Raw genomic sequence first — 23889 nt, 5'->3', positions numbered from 1 at the left:
TTTCATAAATCATCTTAGCTAACACACCTCCCATAACAATTTTACTTGTTTTTTTCCTATTTTTACCAATACTGCCATTGATTTTTCCAATAGATAGTAACTACAAGTTATGTCTCTGAGACTAGCAAATTTGGGATAATTAGTAAACTTGGAAAATAAAATACCAGAACTCTTTTCAGAATCCCACCATAAAATTTAGAAATGAAATCATTCAGTAAATACTCTTCACTATATTTAAGCAAAAGCTAAAGATATGTTTCCCTTAGAGTTATAAATTGTTTGCCACTTGGTAGTTTTTCCTTATTCCTCTCCTTATTGCTTAAAAATTAATATTTTGTGCAATTACTGTATTTTTGTCTGTACCATATTCTTGTCTGTGAAATTTTTTTTAATTCTAATTTTATAACAGTTCTTTAAAATAAAACCTCAAACTTTAACATATTTTACATTATTCTTTCATTCATTTGAACAAACAGTACCAATTATGTGTTAGGTACCAACTATGCTGATAAAAATCTTCTGATATAAATATATATGGCAAATTATGCAGATAAAAATTCTTTACTTTTTATAAAGTTTAAGATAGCTTTTGATAAAATTGTCAAATATGACCAAAATTTCATACAAATCAGAAATACTATGCCTCTTTCTGTAGATCAAGTGAAACATGGCCTGAACTATAAGGTTATACATTTAAGTCAAATATATATACATTTAAAACTAGTTTAAAAATGAATATTAATGTTTCTTCAAACTAATAATTAATAGCATGTAGTTTCACATGCCACAAAGCCTCCATAATTATTTTTAATAATTTATAATTTACTAACTGTGATCTTTACCTGCATATGGTTACTTTATATATGATTACTATATATACACATATATACATACAAAGATTAATTTCATTTAGAATCCTGTTCAAAATTTTCTTCCACTTAAATTTAAGATTTTCGCAAATATACATCATGATTTTCCTCAGGGGGGAAAACCAGTAAAAGTAACTCTTTCTTGATTTCCCTTCTCAGAATGTCTTTTGTTTTAAATGTGATGGTAAAATTATACTAAAAATGCATTTATCAGGACTTGAAAGACAGTGAGAGTGATTCAAACTCAGAAGAAGAACGGAGAGTCACTACTCGAGTTATTCGCCGGCGTTTGATTATAAAGGTATCCTATAGCCGGATCATTATAGGGAATTGCTGTATTATTAGAAAGTCCTTTCTTGTAGTTTTGAAAATTCAGCATGCTTGATAACTAAGCAGCTCTGTATATGTTTCTTTGCACATTTGAAAGCTTATAAAAACCACCACCAAAAGGAAGAAGTCATGTTGCATGGTAGTGAGCATTCTGTCTAGGCCTGTGTTTGACATGTGGCACTTGTAATTTTATCTGAGAATTCTTGGCATTTGTATCCAGCTTTCCCTGGAGAAGTCTTATATGTTGAACAAAGAGTCTATCTTGGTGAGGGAATAGTTCATATCAAATGAAACGTTCAGTTGAAACCTCAGAGGCCGTAATGAGGTGTGAGGTAAGATAAAGGAGAAAGAGAATGAAGGAAATAAAAGGCTCCCTCCTCAGTCTCAAATTCCTACTAGCTTAACAGTTTTTAAGTGAAAACTGGTTCTTCATTATCAATCAGTGACTGAGAATTTGGAGTTATAGCCTGGTTTGGATGTATGTGACATAATGCAAATCAGGCAAAAACTTCTGAAATAGATTTTTAACTTGACTAACATACAAAAAAATCAGGCTGTATTTTTAAGTATAGGAAGCAGTTTTTACTGGAAGTGAAAAATATAATTCCACCCTGTTACAGCACAGTTGAACACTATAAATAAAACTCGATTTCCCCCACAAAGGCCTTTTGAAACACTGACCTTACACACGTTAAGGTCCAGCAGACTGCTTCTCGCAGTCCGCTGCTTGTCTTCATTACCCTGTCTTTAGAGAATCTTTCTTGATGCTAGAATAATTGAGTGCAGAAAACTAGGAAGCCATTTTCAATACGCAGGGCTTTGAATGTGCTCCAAATAACTTGAGGCTCCTTGGTTGGCAGCTCTGGAGAGAAGGAAAGGAAGGGAAATATCTATTGAAAACCATTTATCAAACTTATCATCCGTTTCCAAAGTGTCAGGAGACCCAACAGAGAGCAGAGAAGTATCCAAAACTTCTTAATCCTGCTGCCTGTACTTTGCATGTAGCTCAGAGGAAAGAAGAGAAGAAAATCTGCCAAATCTGCTCTAGTAAAGTTTTTCTAATACTCTGGGAACATTAGAGAAGAAAATAAGTGCTTGCCTAAATCTTAAATTATCCCCACATCAACTCTGAGCTCAATAGGCAGCTGTCAAAAAAAAGCATGAATTGCTTCTTTGAAAATTCTCTGTGGGCAAGCCAAATTACTTACTGGTGTCTAGCATATTTGCCAGTACTCAAGCTGCTATCTACAAAATCCTCATATTCAGTCACCTCCCACATGTTCCTGGGATTAGGGGCAAGAATACATAATTTGGTTTTTCTGAAGGTGTTAAAGCCATACTCTTTGCCCAGGCTTTGCTATTCCCATAATCAATGTCTTTAAGAAATGATTTTAAAGTGACACATCTAGAAAAAGCACACTACCGTACTGTCTTGTAACTTGATTTTTATGCTAAACATATGACATACTCATGTTGCATCCAAATCTGCCTCCATTCCTTCATAGTATCTGCCCATTAGAGAAGGTGACTCTCCTCTACACAGGACAGAAGAAAATAAACGTAATTCTGCAAAAAAAAGTGGGAGGCATACAGTAAAGAAGTTTTACTCTGGAGAACACAAAACCAAAACAATAAAAACATCAATCAAAGCCCCCAAGTCAATGAGGATTATTCCTGTTTGGTCTCCTAGAATTCTAGACATGCATTAGCAAGTTAGCTTTCAAGTAATTTTGTTAGAGTGAGCGAGTTATATATTTGAGCTTAATATATTATTAATTATACATAACATTAAGAGCTTAAGTTTAAACGACCAAAATACACTAGGCTTCATAAAACAGAGGAGTCTGTGTTCTCCCCAAGTCTCCAATTCTTGAAGTCAGGGTAATTTTAGGGAGGTTGAGTGGAATCATCAGAGAATGGGTTTTGTAACTGAGGAGGGTATTGTATAAACAATAGAATCACTCAAACAACCTTTGAGAAATGTCTTTTATATGTGACGGAGAAACCAAAAGCTAAAGAATAGCTATAATTATCATTGGAAGCTATGGACATAAAAAAATCCTTATAAATTACATATATAGGAATCCTTCTATTTCTGTTTTTTTTTTTTGTTCAGATTTTTGGGGCAGTTGAAAAGGATCACACTTGAGTTGCTTTTCTCTTTACTCCCTATGTTGGTATCTTTCTGATGTAACAAAGCTTGAGACTGCAGTAGTTTTCAGTAAATGTGACATGGGAACCATCTCTGTCAAAAATATAAATGAGAATGTTAGGACCTAGAGGGATCATCGAGACTACAATCACTTCTTTTCCTAGATGACAAAACCAAGATCGGAGATGAGTCAATTTATCCAAAATCACACAGCAGGGCAGTAGCCGTTCCGAGACCAGAGCCTAATCCCTAGCCCTCTAGTGAAGTGCCTTCTACCTACTTTTCCACAATACTATATTCTTTCTCTTCCAAAACAAATTAAAAATGAATAAATTTTCCTAGATTAAATTAGGCACCTGGCCTTTTAGACCTTTCCAGTGGCACAGAAGTGGGCAGCACTGGCTTTCTTTCCTGGAAACTATTTAATGGGGGTGGAATGCTGGGAATTTGACCTACTTCCTGGAGGCTGTCCAACCTTGGACATATTTATACTGTTTGCCATAGTAATCCCCCTAGCACTTAGAATCTGAAGAGCTGAAAACTATTTTGGGGTTGTTCCATCCCTCCCAGAACTAGCTTTGGCTGCGAAGTGTCAACAGAAGCAGTAGGTGTGCTCAGGATTCCATTACCACAAGTCTAGGCAGATCCGTCTCCTTAGCCATTTGTGAAAGTATGATTTTTCTCTTTAATTTCATATGTGGATTCATTCATTTTTTACATTTAATATTTCCCAGTCCCTAAGGAATGACTCAAGTTAACAAACTCTCACATTTGTTTTGGGATTTTTAAATTTTATAAGCATATCCATTTATTTCTATATAATTTGATAATATCACAGTGGTTTCACACGCTTGGAAGCAGTTTAAGTAAATTAACCAGTCCTGTGAGCTTGTTTACATTATTTGCTTAGCAAATTCAGTAATTACAAAGGTAGAAACTTTAATGCACCGCCAAACAACTGTGAAGTTTGGTAAGATGCCAATAACTATTTTTATTTCTACTTCCAAACTTCTGACTTTCCAAATAAAAGTTTACATATATGTTTCCCTCAAATCAAACAATTCAAAATATATAAAATTCTATTTACCCATTCCATTTCCCAGAGGTAACCACTGTTCACAAGCTTCAGATTGTTTTTATATACAAATATCAACATGTATATGTATGTAAAATGTACGTGTACATTATGTACATGTACACACACATCCCCAGCAAGTGGGTTTGCCAGAATACAAAAATGAGTTATACTATACATATTGCTTAGTAACTTGCTAACTTATGTCACATATATATATATGATATCCATCTCATTTTTAGAAAGTTCAAGTTTTAATGTGTACATCAAAGCAAACTGAGACATTTCATATTGTTATTCTTTCATTTTATTCAAAAATTCAAGAAAACAGGAATAAAAATTTTAAAATGCAATGCTTCAGCAGGGATCCAAAGGGAAGTACAGTTAGTCTTCATTAAGGTGGCCACCAGGGGTGATACTGTGACACCATATGTGCTGTAATTTTCCTTTGAAATAGGGAAGAAAAAAGTTGGGAGGAGGGATTGCCAAAAATAATGCTATCAACAAGACCGGGGAGAAATTTTAACTTAAACGTACAAACTGTTTTCAATAAATTTAGAAACTAATTAGAAATTATTTTCTGTCATTAAAGAGAGGCCCCAAAGACCTCTCCTGGGTATTACTTGGTCTCTAATATATTTGACAGAATTAAAGATGGATGAATTTTTAAAAACTTATTTCGTGACTCCTTACTGTCTTTCCTAGCTACTCTCCACAATTTAGTGAGCTTCTACATAATCAGGCAACTGATTCTGGCCTTATTAAAAGCACTAATTGAATATATTTAATGGCCATTTAAGATTAAGAGATGTATCTTTACCTTTAATTATACATAAACACTATGAATTTTCAGCAGGAACAATAAAAATGCCTATATACCAGAGTAGATCTCAACAACCTATACGGCTTGTTATTTATAAGAAGGGCTTTGCTTTTTCCTAAGGCTATTAATACATATCAATATACTTCTGTGTATTCGCTAAGCTTATAAATATACCTACTTCATATTCCTTTCAGAGACTGTCCAAACAATTTAAAGATTAACTGGCATCTTTCCCCACAAAAGGGTCCATTCATAACCTATCCAACAGGATTCAATTTTACTAGGTTTTCCTGGGATCCATGAATTGTCTAACACTCAAAGAGCTGGACATTTCCAAGAGTTAGCTCAAAAACATTTCAATTATTATTCATGTTTAAACTATAGTGAAGACTTTCATGACCTTTTATTGGCTTTTCTGCTATCTTTATGCCTTTTAAAATAAAATGAAATTTTTTTCCCAAATGTATATCAACCATATAAATAACACTCCCATAAAAACTTGTTGCAGATTTTAATGCATTTTAGGCATCAGACTTCTTTGTTTCCCCAATTTCCTTCCCTAAGTGTGCTAACTGAAACTAATTATAAGCAAGAGTCGAGGTGAAATAAACATAAGCACCAAGAAACATCTTTTTCTATTTTCATCCCACTTGTATACCACAGTGAGTTAAAATGAGTCATACATCCTACTCGTCACAACCTATTAGCCCACAGTGTCTAAGAATACAAAGTCACTTTGTTAAAAGAAAAAAGAATGAAAACAGAATTTTGTTAGCAAAATAACGTAGTGTTACAGTCTTTACTGTGTCATTTTAAACCAGAACTGCTTTTCTAGTGGTTGTGACGTAAAGCAATCATAAACTGTTCTCACCATTGGCTGGCACTGACAAAAGTATCAGAGCTACTTCCTCTTCCATGACGTAGCACTGAAAGAGTTGGACTCCTGACACTCCCAGAAATGCACCTATCTTCTTTGTGATTTGCCATTTTTCCTAAAAAAAATCCCACAAGTGTACACTGCACTGTAACATTATCCAGGTTACCTTTTCAACAAGAAGTTTGACTGACAGGTCACTAGGTCCCTAGAATACGTCTGCACTTAAGATGTTTGTTCTTGTTCCCCAAAACTGTAAGCAGCACTAACCTAAAGTTGAAGACCAGTGAGGAAGGTGATGTAATGCAAATACAGTCCTATTTTTGTTCTCTGAGTGGTTTTTCTTATTATACAATCATAGAGCTAATTAGAGAGATATTAAGGAGCCATGTAGATCTACCAAGCTGCCTATGAGGAGAAAAATATGAGCCCACCTTGGAGAGTTAAGAATTTATTCCATTTTTCAAAACTCATCAGAGGAAGATCTTCGACAGTTTCCCCTTCTAAATCAGATAGTCACAAAACAAAAGATACTATTAAATTCCTTCAGTACTGGTTTTTGAGTGTGTGTGCGTGCGTGTGTGTTTTGTCTGTGGCAGTGGAGATTAATCAGTTATCACATAAGACTTCTTCACTTGAAGATAGTATTCTGAAACTATGTTCTTCATCAAACATATTCTTATTTAAGACCTATGAAAGGTAAGATTTTCTCTGTACCCTGAATTTTTCTCATAGTGCTTCAAAAAATGTATATATTACCCTTAGTAAATGATTTTTTAAATGAAACAAAGGGTGATAAATTTAATGCCCCAACTAAGGTACTGTCTTAATTCAAATTAGACAAAATGTAATTCAAAATGTAATTCAAAAATGATTCAGCGATTTGGTAGGACTAATGAAGAAATACTGCACTCAAGGTGAGATGATCTAAGTAGAGCTTTAGTCGTTGGCTAAATTTTTTTTCAACAAATGAAACCTTGTGGTTTGTCTATCAATGTGTAACTGCATTCTGTAATTACGTGTTTTCAAATTCTTCCTTCTTGGAGTTTGTTGCTAACCATCGTTCCTGTACAGACTGGAGATCTAATGCTTTGAATGTTATTGACTGCTAAATAACCATCAGTGGAGTCAGCGTTTTCCTCTTGCACTGGAGTGGCAAGCAGAATTTATACCTTCTTTTTCTAACATTCCACAGAGCATGTGTGTGGTGTATAGAGTTGGTGTGGAGATTTGCCCATCTAGTATGTTGCTAATCTCTATGCCACATCCTTTAGGGAGAGGAAGCAAAAAACATTCCTGGTGAATCTGTCACAGAAGAACAATTTACTGATGAAGAAGGCAACCTCATCACCAGAAAAGTAATCATCCTTGGGATTTCATGCTTCTCTTGGAATTTAGATTTTCTACCATTTGTTTATCTGTAGTGTCACCTCTTGACGCAGAAAACAGAAAAATCTCTACCTTTCATTATTGCTTCCTACAGATCACTCGGAAAGTAGTAAGACGAATTGTTATCCCACAAGAGAGAAAACATGATGACGTGGTAATGGAAAGGGAATACCAAAGAGAAGTAGAGGATAAAAGCTTTGTGAACTCTCTAGAAAACGCTGCTAACGGGCTGGCATCTGTGGTGTGGCAGCTTGAAACATTTGCTGCTTTTGACATCGTGTGCATTTGATCAGGGTCAAAGAAAAGACTTTTCTTTCTAACATTCTTTAACATTATGTATTTTTACTGTCTTCAGAGTTTTCACAGAATGTGCCAGTTCAAGTGTGCAAGAGAAAATAAATAAACCCTCCACCGCCACCAAACCCCTGGGCAGTGCCTCCACCCCCCACCTAGTGCCTTACCTTCAGCCAAAGTCCTGCCTGAGACACAGATGGAGTGCACTGGTTTCCAGGAAATGCATGGGGTTTAAACGTTAGAATGGCAAAAAGCTCAGTTCAAGGTCCTTCCATCAAAGCTATACATTTTCCCTTTCCAGTATATTTGACAAGGAAACCTGAATTCCCCCATCTTAACCTGAGAAGGGTTCTCCTCTTTGGGTTTATAACAGCCTGTTTCCAACGCGCCATTTAAAGAACCAAACTCATCACTCAGTGTAGCTCAGCAAGTGCATCTCCATCTCCCGAGACAACCTCTCTGGTTATTTTTCATTTCTTCCCTTGTGTCAGATCTTTTACCCTCTTCAATTTAAAAATAGAAACTTCAATAGCCTGTGTTTACATAAGGAAAAAAATACACTGCAAATTTCTCGGAAGGACTAAATCAGAAAATTGGAAGGGATACTGTGTTTTCCATTATAAATAGGGCAAAAGCTGAGTATTTCTGCAACAACTTTGCTCTCAGAGAAGTGTGATCTGGTGCGTAGTGAAGAGAGGTCTTGTTTTATGGAAAACGGATGCCTGCCTGGTCTGGAGTAAGAGGAGGGTGTTAGCAACTCTACAAGTTAAAAAAAATTAAGAAGTCCCTCAGATCAACAGCATTTCCATGGTGTTTAGTTCGTGATTAGTGCTTTACTGAGAAATTTCAGTCTTCTTATAACAGATCACTTAAAATTCTGCTGGCTTAAAAAGGCATAATTTATAACTTACTAATACTTTTTATAATTGGGGTTTGAGTGCCTTGAGAGCTTTAGTGATGATTTCTTCTAGCTTACTACAGGCTGCTCATTTTTTTGATTTATCACTAACCTACTGAATTATTGTGAAGTACAATTGTGTTGTATTTATTCTGATGGTGCTCTCTAGCTTGCCTTGATGACACTAAGCTGTATGGTTACGCTAAATAGATTATGTGTTTTTGGACGTGAAGTGACAAAGTGCTTTAAACTGTTTCACTTATCCTAATCCAGCCTCAAGGGACCAGAATGGGAACTGCTTTATAACTAAAACTCTTTAGCCATGAAATGTTAACGTGTACATTCCTTTTAAAGCAGGGAGAAGGTTATAAGGTGAAGACGAAGAAAGAAATCCGGCAGGTGGAAAAGAAGAGCCACTCATAACAGTAAACCGTCAGTCAAGGTGATGTGTGCTCATATCAACAACAGTAGGACTTAACTTGCTGTGAAACTTCCATTGTCACCAAATAAGTGATTCAGATCTTCCCCCTTCCTCTCTTTTTCACTGAATTCCAGCTTTGAATATCCAGTATGAAGTTGTTGGAGTATTTTTGTGTTTATGTATGCATACATATACACACTAAAACTTTAGTTCACAGTCCATAAACTTTCTCTTCACAAATTAGTTAGAATTTAAATGTAAATGACATTTGCAGAAGTAAATGTAAATAGTGACTTTTGAGTCTCCTCTAAGAGTAAAGGCTCCGTATAAAATGCAGTAGCATTATATAATCTAACAGGAAGACTAGATGGCAACAAATAATTCTTATAAATGTACTCTTGAGGTTTCTGTTGATCCATCCTTTCACCATTTTAGCAGAACAGCCTCTGAGATTATAATTTCAGTTGAAATATAGTGGTTGCCAAGTTTAAATTAAATGACTGAAATCCCTATATACTACTACATTTTATATAAATCAAAGCAAAATAAGAGGTTAATGGTTAACTTTGCAGTTAATGGTACTCCTGTTTGTTTTTTAAGTTAAATGTTTAGTGAGCTCTGTTTAAATTTGTCTGAACTTTTCTTCATAGATATTTTCCTTTAACATTGTTTTCTAAATTTTACTTTGTCCTATTGCTTTCTACATAGCTACAATTAGAAAGGCTATTTGGGGGACCGGCCTCATAGCACAGTAGTTAAGTGCGCACGTTCTGCTTAGGTGGCCCAGGGTTCGTCGGTTCGGATCCCGGGTGCAGACCTGTGCACTGCTTATCAAGCCATGCCGTGGCAAGTGTCCCACATATAAAATAGAGGAAGATGGGCATGGATGTTAGCTCAAGGCGAGTCTTCCTCAGCAAAAAAGAGGAGGATTGCTGGCAGATGTTAGCTCAGGGCTAATCTTCCTCAAAAAAATATAAATAAATAAATAAAATTTTTAAAAGAAAAAAAAAAGGAAGGCCATTGGGGTAAAAAAGCAGTTAGAGCTTTGAGAAGTTCTCCATAACTCTGTAAGGTGAAGCAGGATGATTTCTTTAGGGCTGTTCATCAACAGTTCTCTTAGCCCTGTTGGTCAAAGTAACAGAGTGAACAGAGTCCAGTTTTCACTTTCGTCCATCTGTTGTTCCCCAGTTACCAAAATTCTGGTATTTGGAGTGCTGAGGTAAGGAACTAAACAATCATCTAGTCTCATTGCCTCTAATTTTGTATGTGAGGTAATTGTGGCCCAGTAAGTTCTGAATCAGTCTCCCCTAGTGCCCCCCCGCCCAAAAAAAACCTCTTATTATTTGTTTTATTCACTCAAAGATTTATTTCACTTCTCCTCTGAGGCTTTCTGCATAAGCACTGAGAAATGATTGGTAAACAACACAAGCATGGTACTTGCCCTTGCTGAGTTTACGTTTTGGAGATTGAATGGTAACCAATCATAACTAACTGATCACATCAGTATTTAATAGCATTGAGAAAACTAAGAACTGCAGAGCACTCTGGAAATGATAATATCTAATATACATACTCTCCCAAGTGTATCACTCTTCACTTAATTCTCACAGCCAACTCTCTTGGATAGGTGTCCTTATCATCCCCACTTAACAGGCCCACAATTGCCCAACATCACCTAAATAAAAAGTGGCGGGAATAGGATACAAACCCAAACAGGCTGCCTCCAGAGCCCACACACTCAACCATGTTAGCTGGAGACTTGGCCTGAGTCTGAAGTGACAGGGAGGGTTTCCTTGAGAAAGTGATGCTTGAGCTGAGTTTTAAAGGCTGAACAGGACCCAGCTGCAGGAATGGTGGGAGATGTGACAGTGTTTGGAGTAGCCTTCTAGGCACGGGGAATAGCATTCTGCAAAGGCCAGAAATGGAAGAAACAAGACAGTGGGAGCTGTGAGAGCAGGTCACTATAGCTGGCAGAAGAGTTTTGCCATTGTGTCTGGAGATAGGAAAGATCAGAATATTCATGCCTCATGAGCCGCTCTATAAGGATTCTGGTCTTTACACTAAAAGCAGTGGGTAACCACTGTAAGTTTTTAGCGAGGATGAGACATGATTCAATTTATGTTCTGCATCACTCACTCTAGCTGCAGGGCAGAGAATGAATTGGAGGTGACAATAATGGATGAGCAAAAATACCTGTTAAACTATTGCAGATGCTGGCTTAGGCAGTGAGGATGGTAAGAGGTAGGCTGAATCAAGAGACATCAACATGACTTGCTTTTATTGGATGACAAGGGTAGGGATAAGAAAATTAAGGATGACATCAGTGTAGCAGTATCTAGAATGTATTCCACCTATTATGCATGTCTTAGCACTGAAGCTGGTGAAAGACAAAATATATATATATATATATATATATATAGCAGATAATAAAACACTAAGCATGAGTTTGCTGCCTTGAATTAGTCTCTTCAAGCAATTCTAAGTGATAAATGAAATGAAACTAGAAGAGAATTCAGTCAGCTTTAGTATGCCCCTTGAAGTTAACAACTTGTTCAGTCAGACTCAGACTCTGGGTGGGAAAGAACCAAAAAGGTCACCCACATCAGCTGAACCATTTTTCTAGAGTAACATATACCTGATATCTATGAATAAATGACACCAAAAAATATATGACAGTGCTATGCTTCCAGGGTCCTTTAGCATGAATTAATATAGAAATGACTTGGTCACTAAATATACAAGAGGCTTTAAAATAATAAATAATGCACCCTGTAAAGAAGTTGTCAGAGCCTTGGCTCACTTGCTACACCACTCAAAGGAGAGAGAAACCTGGGTAGTAATTCATGTGAATGTGAAAATAACTTCAGCATAAAGCAAACTTAATATGTCAGATGGAAAGAACAGTGATTTGATGGCAAGCTTCATTTTCCTCTCCAGGGTGGTATTTACCTTCCATAAGTGAACTCAGGAAATGAGTCCAAGAATACTGCCTGGAATTCCAGGACATTGAATGTGTGCTCTGGAAAAATCAATTTGCAAATATATTGAGAGTTTTTATAGCCCTGCTGGCTGCGTTTTGTTTTTTTAATAACAGAACAATTAAGCAAGTGGAATGCTGCCAAAATTCACTGAGTCTTAGATGGTGACATCAAAATTTTTATTTCCCATTTTAGAAGCAGCTGAATTTTGAGCTATCTGAACCCTGCACCTGCTTTTCTTTAATATTGAGTCACAGTGATCCTATTTTTAATGTAAAGGAAAAGTCAATGGCTTTATAAAGCTTTGCACATAGTATATAGTGATTTATGGTATATAAAGTGCTTTTACATTTTTGTCTTACTTAATCCTTCAAATAAGCCTCCGTGTAGGTCAGGCCACTTTTTACAGATGAGGATACTAAGACTTGGGGAGGTCACATGACATTTCTACTGTCACACAGCTGTGATTGGTAGAATGAGGACTTGAACTCAAGATTATTGATATTCTCCTTAGTGCCCTTTCTATTACACTAAGCTGTCTTTCTACAATTATTTATGAATAATACTCATATTCTATCAAATCATTACTATATGCATGGTACTAGGTAACATTGTTACATACACGACCTCATATAATCCCACAACAATGCTGTCAAGTAAGTGCTACTATCCCTTTTTTATAAATGAGGCAGCTGAAGTTTAGAAACGTCAAATGACTCATCCAAGGTCCTACAGCTGATGAACAAAAGAATGAAATTTGAACTTATCCAGAACCTAGCTCTTAACTATTACTCATATTAATAGTTCAATAGTATTTGATGATTCTTAGAGATGTAAAAGCAAATTTTGAATCAAATACATGTACAAAGGCAAACTGTAATAAATTTCTTCATACAATACACACTAAAAATACTCATCGTTTTTTGGGTGTTTTTAAAAATAAAGCAAAACTTCATTTTTAAGGTAGCCATAATCTCCAGATGTTTCCTTCAGAAACACCACTAGAGGGCTGATTGGTGAGGCTGTGGTAAGGGAAGGTACTGAGGGTGGGACAGCTGTATTTCAAACCTCTTTTGGGGAAATGCTCAGGATCTCACCGCCACAGGGAAGCCAAGTGTGACAACAGTACCCATGCTTGCCAGGGGCAACAATTTATCTAAGGCCAAAAAGCTGACTCATTTCATTCATTCCTTCAAAAAATATTTGATGTTCCACTTGGCTTGGAGTGAAAAGCCTGGATATACCATGGTGAACAAAACCTCCGTGGTCCCTTCCTTTCTGGATCTCTCAGCCTGCAAGGAGGAAAGAGATGATGGGACAAATGTTATTTAAGCGCTAAAAATACAAAGTCCAAGATCCGGTGAAAGAATAATGTGGGCACAGATTTGGACTTGGAGACTGGGGAAGTCTCTCTGAAGTCATGACATTTAAGCTAAGAACTCATGGGTGGCACCAATCATAAAAAGAATGGAGAAGAGAAGAAGAGGACTCCAAGCAAAGGGTACAGCATATGCAAGGGCCTTGAGGTGGGAAAAGACCTAACCTATTAGAGGAAATGAAAGAAGATCAGTGCACCAGATCCCAGTGAGCTGGTCGTGGGTGAGGCAGCCACATGATGAAAAGAGAGATGCATCATCATAGGCCAGAGGATTATGGATTGAGATTTTATCCTAAAAGAATTTGAAGCCTTTGAGGGATTTTAAACTGGAGCCTGACTTGGTCTTTTTTTTTTTTAAGCACACTGGCTATGTAGACAATGGACTGGAGGGGAAACAAGAATAAACTGAAGGTCCCCAGTTAGGAGGTTATTGCTGTAGTCCAACTAAGCCATAATGATGGCTGGGCTAGGATGTAGGCAGTAGTTTTAGGAAAATCCACAGTATTTGATGGATTAGCTACGGGGTGGGATAGAGAAAAAGGGTTCACTTAAGAATGACTCCAAGCTTTCTGGCTTAAGCAGTTGGATGGTAGAGAAAGGCCTAGAGGTGGAATGAGTTCTAAGAAGAATATTGGGCATTCAGGCTTGCACTTGTTGAGTGTGAGGTGCTTATGAGACATCTAAGTATTATCTTGAATACATGAGTCTGAAGACCTGAGGAAAGGGTGGGGCTGGACATATAAAAATATGAGAGTTATCACTAAATAGATGACTACTGAATACCAGAGAAAGGCAAGACCAGACAATAGATGTGATTACCTAGAGAGAAAGTTACCGTGAGCAAAGAAGGGGCTCAGGATTGAGCCCCAAGGAACAACATTTTGAAGAAAAATAGAGCTTAAAAGGTTGCCTCTGACCTCTTCCTTCCGAGGGATCTCCAAGCTGTTCTACATCCTCTTATCTAAAATTGCCTACATATTCAATCTCAACCCTCTAACATATTTGTTTCGTTTTACCTCAAAATATTTTAGTCCATGCAGTTTAATATCAGTGGATGAGAGAAACTTTCCTATAATATAGTGTAGATTGGCATATAAGCTTTTGTAAATAAATGACTGTGCCCATTTAGAGCCCCTTTGCTTCTTAGCTACTATGTGCAAAGGTTTGTGACATGCACTGTGTAGATGGTAGGGGGAGTACAATGTTTTAAGACATTATCCTAAGTGTCTGCTACTCATTTGAGGGAACTCCTGCCCACCATAACTTTACCTGTCCAAGAAGCAAACAGAATCATAAGAAACACAAATCAATATATGTAACTGTAATAAAAATACAAAGAAAATGCTAGGAGAATCCACTGGAAGAGGTAATAATAAACTCCAACAGAGGAGATCTTACAAAGCTTCTTGGAAGTGCATATTTGAACTGGCTTTTGAAGAAAGAGTAGGATTTGAGACAGGGCAGTATAGAGGGTCATATGTGCTGTGCTCAGGACTTCGGCCTTTATCCTGGAGACAGTGGGGTACCACTGGAAGTTTTGTGGCAGGAGAATAACATGATCAGATGTGATTTAGGTAACCCTAGTAGTAGTAGAGGAAGTTAGTGGAGAAGAGTTTGAACACAAGGACCTCAGTTATGAGACACGGATAAGGGCCTGAACTGGGGCAGAGAGAATGGAGAGGAGAGGGCAGACGTGAGGAACATTTTAGAGGCATAACAACCAGATCAATTCTATATAGGGAGCGAGGGAAGACAGAGTTAAAGACAACATCAGCGTTGCTAGCATGTACATAAATCATTAACAAAAACATAGAACCTAAGACCAAAAAGAACAAAATTAGGGATTGAGGTAGCCTGGGTGATGAAGCAGGCTTTGTAGATGGTAATTTGCATTGCCCTCAATATTTGTTGATGATTAGGAAAAGAAGCTTGGGCTAGAGATCTTAGTGTGCTCCTTTTTGGTATATGCGTGAGAAGTGAAGTGGCCTGAAGGGATGGAATAGCCAGGGAGTTTACTACCTGTGTGAGCTTAAGCAAGTTCTGTGCCTTAACTTCTTTGCCTCTATTGGGATAAGAGTAACATATCTCATAGAGCTGGTGTTAGAATTAAATGAGTTAATGAATGTAAATTGCTTTAAATAGTGGCTGGCAAGCGGACAGGAAGCACTCAGTAAGTTCAGATATTACTACTAATATTAAGAGAGGCAGGAAGAGAGCCAAGAATAATACCTTGAAGATCCTGGATTAAAGAGACCAGTGGACAAACAGAAGCAGCCACCAGGGATGCTAGAATGCAACAGTGGGAGAAGTTAGAACAGCAATGTCACTAAATCCTCTGCATGTGATGTTTTACGCTTTAGGTTTACACTTTAGAACACTTTCAATTATTTCATATCACTTGTTTCATAGTAGCCCTGGAAATTAGTAAAATAGGTATTCTCATTTCTCTTTACTAAGGAATGAACAGAGACAGAGAGATAGCAAAACCCCTGAGGCTGTGGTTAGTGACAGGTCTGGATTTAACCTAGATCTCCTGATCTGCTCCCAGGAAGTCAGAGCTATGGCCTGATTTGCTTCACTTCAAATTCAGGACCCTGCCCTCCAGAATATTTTCCAGAATTCATTTGGAGGAGATATGTTTTTATGTAGTATTTTTGTGTTTATTTTTCTGATCCTTTAAAAAAATCCCTCATTAACCAAAAGCCTTAGCTTCAAGGTACAGAACAAGGGTTCTAGAGTCAGGTGGCCTGACTTCTAATTCTGGCTCTACTATGTAATAAGTGTGCAACCCCGAGCTTGTTTTATAGCTCTATGGCTCTATTTCCTTATCTATAAAATGGAAGAAATAATAGTACCTCATTTTTATTAGGATTAAATGAGCTAATCCACGTAAGAACAGTGCCTGGCACGTAAGAAACATTAAATAATAATAGCTATAAAGTTTTATTATTTTAGTGGGTTATATTTTTCTTTCACTGCCAAAATATAAATCAGTATTTTCTTTTTTTGTTTTTTAAACTGGCCCTGAGAACTCAGATATTTTTTAAATCACAACTCACAAGAACTGAATAAACTAAAAAAAGCCTCACTCATTGGTATTAGTTAAGAACAAATCTACATGAACTGGGAATTGTTTGTAAATTGCACTGTAGTTTATTATGATTACATAAAGTAATTAGAATTAACGGGCAGGAAAAACTCTTCTTAGCCCCACGACTTCTGTGACTGGAGAGGGGAAAGGACGGGAAGGGAAGAGAGAGATGGTTAGGAAGAGAAGAAAAGAACTAGAGTAATGAATTCTCTGTGTTCTCAATGAGCTACAGAGAAGGCATCTCAGAAAAGGCTTACAAAGTCAAGAGCAAAGCAAAGGAAGTTGGCAGTCAGTGTGCTGATGACTGGCAGGTGGTCTACATCCTCCAGCCCCGTCACATGTGGTCTGCTGACCAGCAGTATCAGTATCACCTGGGAGTCTTGTTAGAGAAGGCAGGATTTCTGGGCTTACCCCATCTACTGAATCACAATCCACATTTGAAGATCCCTAGGTGACGGATATGCACATTAAACTTTGAGAAGCGCTGTTGTAGAACATATCACTGGCCCTTAAACTTGGTTGAATGTTGGAATCATCTTGGGAGTGTTTTGGGTTTTTTTTTAAAGATTTTATTTTTTCCTTTTTCTCCCCAAAGCCCCCCAGTACATACCTGTATAGTCCTCGTTGTGGGTCCTTCTAGTTGTGGCATGTGGGACGCTGCCTCAGCGTAGTTTGATGAGCAGTGCCATGTCCGCGCCCAGGATTCGAACCAACGAAACACAGCAGCAGAGCGCGCAAACCTAACCACTCGGCCACGGGGCCACCCCCTCATCTTGGGAGTTTTTAAAAAGTTTTTGATGGTAGCCTCCACCCCTAAGAATTCTAAATAAACTGGTATGGGATGTGGCCTGGACATTGGGATTTTTTAAGTCCCCCAAATAATTCTAACATACACCCAAGTTTGAGAACCACTGGAGATTGTGAAATGTAGCTTTCAGTAGGGAGAAGTGGACATTAAGCCTGAAAATGTTCATTGGACTGAACTGCAGAGAGCTTCAGATACGAAGCTAAAGTTGTGTGGTTTTCTTGTTTAGCTAGGCACTAGGGGCTAAATATCACTGATATGTAGACCTAGAAAGGAAAGATTGGTTCTAACTCAAGCACACTCCTGACTTGAAAATGTGGTGTGGAAAGTATAACATTTATCTATGAAACATAAACCGCTTTTGAAAAATCCATTGAATAGCTGTTTTTCTATATTTTAAAATGTTTCTTAAAAAAAAATTATAGTGAGATGACTAAAAGGAATGATTGGTTTTCTGAGTTGGTTTCTACTACCTTTGGGTTTGAAAGGCATGCAAAACCCAAAGATAGATTCCTAAAATGCAGATACTTCTATCTCAGATCCATTATCTAAACTCAGAAAGGGAAGACAACTCAACTTCTATTTCTGAAATGTCATCTTGATGGCTCCTACCCTCACACCTTTCCATCAGATGGCGCTCTCATCACAGTTTACAGAAAGTGTCAATATTTTATAACAGGCATTCAGTCACTCAGCCAAGGCTCTCATGCTTTTCATAGAACACTGTACTTAGTATAAAGTCTTCTGTCCAATGAATGACCTTCCTGCACCCCGTGTGGCTGGGGCCAGCACATTCTGATTGCATGACAGAGAACAAGAAAGATTTATGAGGGGAACTAACTCCCAACTTTTTTTTAAACTGTCACCCAAAATCATACGTGAATGTAAATGCACATAATTAGTAGCATTTAAAAAAATTATAGAAACACTATTTCTAGAACGATAACGTTCACTTGCATTGAGATGATAAAAGAAAGACCTTGCTTCTTATTGTAAGATTAATCTAAGAAATTGAATTGGTTTTTGGAAGATATGACACAAAACCAAAAAAGTTCAACTTGGTTGTAGTGATGATTGCACATCTTATACAAATTTACTAAAAATTATCAAACAGATGAATTGTGTGGTATGTAAATTATCTATCAGTTAAGCTGTACAAAGGGGGAGGGTTCAACTAGAGAAAATTGCTAAGGATTCTCCCTAAGAAAACAGAGGGAAAGCTGTGGTAACATTATCATAGGGCCATCTCGGAAGCCCAGTGCCTGGAAGATTAAGAGTAAATGGTAAAAACAGAGGTGAGAAAATCCTGATCTTCTTACTCTGATTTGCCCACCTGCTCGGCCATGGCCTGCCCAGATGGGTCACTTTCCTTCTTTGGAATCTCTGCAGAGGCATGGGAGGAGGGTCAGGTGTTGAAATCACCCCAGAAGGAATTGATACTTCGATGTTTCTGGAGGTCAGTAGCACTCAATACAGCAAAGGAAGCCAGAACCATAGTGGGTCAGACAGAGGAAGTGCTGTACTAACGTGTTTACATAAGCCAAGATACCCTGGGTGATCCATGTAAAGGGAAAGAAACTTGTCAGGGGTAAGCAAACAACCTCGAGGTCACTAGGACCATGCTTGGGCCCCAACAAAAGCAGAATTCTAAAGGTTCTCCTAGGCCTGCAAAATCAGTCTGTTGCTTAAGTGTGAGTGAACAGGATTTTTCCTAAAATTGTTCTCACCTTACTCTACTCAGGTTTTTTGTAGGGGCTGTGTCCTACAGAAATGCCTTGGGTAGGCATTCAAGTTTCTCACCTTTTCACATTGAACAAGGAGGAAGGAATATATATAGGAAGAACTTTGTTTTATGGAGGAGTTTATACCAAGAACAATACTGGGCACAAAAGTATGAAAACCTTTGCTATAGAATGCTGATTTATTTGGGCTAAGACTGGCTATAAAACACTGATACTTTATGCAGGTATTACCTCGCAAGACAAGATGTTCTTAGTGGAGCCTCCAGAAAAAAGCTCAAATAAAATTAATTTATCCTGTTATGACTGATGTAGGGCAGGAGAAGGGAAAATATTCTTTGCAATAATAGAACATGCTCTTTAATTTTAATTTGCATATGGAAAAGCAGTTTCATAGTAATGAAGTAATGACCCTGTTCTCCCTTTTTGAAAGATTAGTTGCATTTCGGAAGGTGAGAGACATTCTAAAACATACAGATATGACTGAGATGCTCTATCCTGACTTCCTACCCCTGGCCTTTTGTGCCCATGAAAACCTCAGACCCCTGATATTCCGATGTTGATGGAAATCTCAGAGAGCACCTCTGTCAGCCTCCTCATTTTACAGATAAGACTGAAGCCCAAAGAGCTGTAAATGGCTTTCCCAAGTGCCTGAGTGAGTGACCCGAACATCAGAGACAGAACTAGAAGAGGGTCTTTCTGACTCAATCTCTAAAACCAAAATACAGTAAGCAATGTTCTGTGGAGGGCACAGGGTCCCCTAGAGAGGGTCACAGCCTTCAAAGTGCTTGCAGGTACACCTCAGGGCCTGTCTGAGGCACCTGGCAGATAGCCTCCATCAAAACCACCCTATTAAGGAAGTAGAGGGCCCCCATTCTCTGAGGCTTTTCTGTTGAATGGCAAGGAAGGCTTCGGCAAGTTCTCTTTAAAAAAAGAAAAAAAGGAAAGAAAGCACCTAAACTCACTACCTACTGTCTCTCTTTCCACAGGATCATGTGTTTTTACTGCCAGTATTGAGAAATTCATGGAAGATATGTCAGCAGGAAGTAAAAATTCACGGAGAAGGGTGTGTGTGTTTGCTGCTTCCACACATTAATGGCATGATTTTTTTATGCAAAAAGAAAAAAAAAGAAAAAGAAAACCACCCACATTTTAATTTAGCATGAGCCAATTTACAGAGCATGGAAATTCACTTTCATTCCCAGGATTGGCACGTGTGCAATTAGCAATGCAGTGTATATACAAGAAGCCATGCTGTTAACAGTTTATCTCAAGTAATTTGGTGTCATTTACAAAAGGAAGAAATTCCTGCCTCCAGAAGGGACAGAAGGAGATGGAATGATCAAATCACGGAGAAACACTAAAATTACTAAATCCACAACAGCTCGCCTTATTTTTCTTGGACCCAAACTGTCAGGGTATAAACACTATTTGTTTCTTTTTTAAAACATCTATAGTTTTGCTGTAAATAATAACACTGTATAAATTCTAACAGAAAAATAGAATAAATGTTGATAAGGCACTGCCTCTTAGAACACAAACAGAATATTGCAAATGCATTTAACATAATAGGAGTCTCAAGTGACTTCAACCCTAGAAGAGGAGGGAGGGATTCTGGGGGGGGGGTCTTCACTGATCTTGTATATTAGCAATTAAAATGTTTGTATATGCAAAACTGCTAGCTTGATTTTAAAAAAAAAAAAAAATCTTTAAAATCTGCTGCAAATTTAAATAATTCCCAAAATGAGGAATTCTGTAGTTCTGTGAAAAAAACTTTTCTTCAGAATACTAATATTTTGATGCATGTGTATCCTTATTTTGATTAAATCTTTTCCAATTTTGCAAACACTACAGTATATTGCAACACAGAAGATTTTATCTGTAAACACAAAGCCCTTCATCTAATATTTGTTGCTATTGCCAATTTTTCAATGAAATGACCTAAAAATGAAAAAAATTAACCTATACAGTAGTTGCTTTAGGGGGCGGGGGGGTGCTATCTGTTAGTGCTTAAAAGGGGGTAATGCTTGCGCTTTAGAGGTGGATGGTGCTCATAAGAGGCCCCCATTTGGGGCATTTAAAATGGACTGAACCGAAATCCTTAGCTAGTAGAATGGCAGCACGCTGTAAAATTATTACCGTATCGTGTACTGGCTATAAGATGTAGACACCTTTCAGTAAGCCAATCATTTGTAACCATTCTAGCAGTGTCATATTAGGTTAATAAGGCTGCTGTGTTTTAAAGGGCATTTTTATTTGGGTTTTGGTGAAATTCTTTAATTTGTTGATTATATTCATATAAAATCAGCATTCATTGACACATAGCTCTAATGACATATGTATGAAAAACCATACACTGGATGACCTAGTCGATTATTTAAGCATAAAATAAATTGTGTTAAACTCTTCACCTATATGTGCTGTACAGTGTCTTTGTGTTCTCTGGCAAAAGGTCATTGTCTAACCCCTCGTCAGGGGAGCCCCGGTGGCAGCAGCCCTCCTCCCCACGCCTATTTGTGCCCCTGCCTCTCGGGGCACTAAAGAGAGTCCTTAACATTCAGTTCTTCTCTGCAAACTCCCAACTTAAATAAGTTCTGTGCATTTTGTGGAGGAGCCAAGAATTAAAGACTAACTGACAAGTGATTGATTGATCTGTGCCCATATCTGGCTTTGGCTGCCCCCAGAAAGTGGGGAATTGGGGCTGTTTGTTATAACCGGCATGTCCAGAAGTTATAAACTGGCACCTCCAGGAGCCATCCAGCCTGCAGTTGCTTTTAGCTCATAAAGCAGTTGTTTCTTAATTGACATTTATTGTCTGTCAGTGTTTAGAAGTTGGGAGATTTCACATCATAACCCAAATTTCGAACTTCTCTTGAAAAGCAAGATTTGGTAACAACCTGCTGGGGCCGTGTTGTTCCTGCCCTCGGCAGCCAGGTGTGTGGGCTCCTGGCAGCACAGTCCCAGCCCCACTTCTTACATTTGTGTGCATGACTGTCTTGGTAGGCACTAGAGTTTGCAATCTGGACACTACATGTTAAGTTCAGCAGGGGCAGAGACCATGGCTGTTTTAATAATTTTTATTCTAGCCCAGAGCCTTGCATAGAGTACTAGTGATAGTAGCAATTATCATCATCATCATCACTAAAATTGGAATGCTCACTATATGCCAGACTAAGTACATTACATTTATTAACTCAGTCCTCATAACCACTTTAGGGGTAGGTACTGCCTTTGGTAGTAACAGTCTCCATATAAATATTAAATGGGTGCTTAGAGCCATTCAGCAACGTCATGTATTGCCTGTACATTAAAGATAATTGCCAAATGGGATGACTTGTTCCCAGTAAGGATTCAATATCAATGCAGAACACATGCATAGAGAAGCTACTTTGCATAAAGAATGGGGCTAGATGCAATTGTATGGTATCCCAAATAAATGAAACTTACCCCTACCCCTGCACCAAAATCATCTTGGGATGAGCAAACTGAAAGGTTTAAAAATAACTTGCTCAAAAAGCCTCTCTTTGTAAAACCAGAATCAGAATCCAGGTATCCTAACTTCCCACCTAAGAGTTATGAATTTCTAACTCAGTCCGTGACAGAAAGGTGTTTATCCTAAACTAGAAACTCAATGAAGTGCACCTGTCTGGGTAATAGATGCTTGTTATATTATGTTGATATACCTGAAAATTTGATTTTAGGGATACATGATGGCTTAAACTTCAGGTCAAGCAAAAGTTGATAAATTTACTCAGAGAAGTATCCCAAATAGGATAATCAACATCTTATTTGCATATATATACGTATACAGTTATATATGGATGCATGGACTGAACGGAGGCATACACTATATACTCCTAATACAGTCTTCGGCCTGCTGGCTTATAAAATGTATTTAAGCTTTTCCTTGACTGACATTGCTGTAAAAAAAAAAAAAAAAAGAAGAAAAACAAAACTGTAATTGATAGATTCTTGATATTTGCTCTGTTTTTCCATTTTATATTCCTACCAAATTCCTGAAAGTGTTAAATTAAAATGTATTATTATTGTATTGCCAAGTTATGGCAATATATTGTGCGGGGTTATTTCACCATTTCTAAAAGGGATCTACTTCATTAAATGCATAAGCCTTCTTTCCTCTATTAATTCTGCCTTGGCATCCTGATGTTCCACCAATGTTCCTTTTGGAATCATCCTGGAGTTCTATAAGACTGAGGTTTTTCTCGGCTGCAAATAAACAAAAAAAGTTGTTTGCTCGCCTTTATTATTAGGAGCATCAGGTCACATTTGGCTGTACGACAGGGATATGTGAGAAGCCTAGAAATATAAATCTCAGGAATGGTAACTCATCCCTTGAGTCTCTGAAGAAGCCAGTGGTCCAAAAGCTAACTTCCTATGTGAGTCAGTCTTGGTATTCTTGATTTGTTAAAGACGCCCTGGCATATTAAAAGGTGTGTCATTTCCTAGTCATATGGCAGTGCTTCTCTTTCATGAATTGATGATCAAATAGTCCAGAAGTAAACATTTCTAACATTGAGATTTGAGCCAAACTTTACAAGAATGCTTTTTAATAACAGAGACAAAGGCAGTGGTGTAATTTATTTACATGCTTACCTGGCTAACCATGTATCAATACAAAATAAATAAATAACACAGTGGACTCTGATGAGCATCCTTACTAATAATAGCTTGCAATTCTTTAATAGAATTAAATGCAGACAGTTCAAAATAGAGCAAAATAAAATTTACCATTATATCTGCTACACTCAATGA

At 37.5% G+C, this 23889-nt stretch overlaps 1 protein-coding gene and 1 long non-coding RNA gene across 51 annotated transcripts in view; one reads left to right on the top strand and one right to left on the bottom strand.

Annotated features, from left to right (window-relative positions):
• Positions 1-21530, top strand: part of ANK3 (ankyrin 3) — a 628477-nt gene extending 606947 nt beyond the window's left edge. For all 50 annotated transcript variants that reach the window (XM_070562793.1, XM_070562893.1, XM_070562763.1 and 47 more), the window contains 2 exons: positions 9059-9146; positions 20106-21530. In XM_070562793.1, the coding sequence (XP_070418894.1) occupies positions 9059-9127 (69 nt within the window). In that variant the 3' untranslated portion in view covers positions 9128-9146; positions 20106-21530. The remainder of the gene's footprint in view (positions 1-9058; positions 9147-20105) is intronic.
• The window catches only part of LOC139074141 (uncharacterized), an 88016-nt gene that overhangs the window by 9907 nt on the left and 54220 nt on the right, over positions 1-23889 (bottom strand). Inside the window, exon 2 of the long non-coding RNA XR_011523654.1 lies at positions 1881-2061. This is a non-coding gene — a long non-coding RNA (uncharacterized lncRNA). The remainder of the gene's footprint in view (positions 1-1880; positions 2062-23889) is intronic.

This window comes from Equus przewalskii, chromosome 1, assembly GCF_037783145.1.
Source record: "Equus przewalskii isolate Varuska chromosome 1, EquPr2, whole genome shotgun sequence".
NCBI classification, from domain to species: Eukaryota; Metazoa; Chordata; class Mammalia; order Perissodactyla; family Equidae; genus Equus; species Equus przewalskii.
This window is presented reverse-complemented; position numbering and strand designations above follow the sequence as displayed.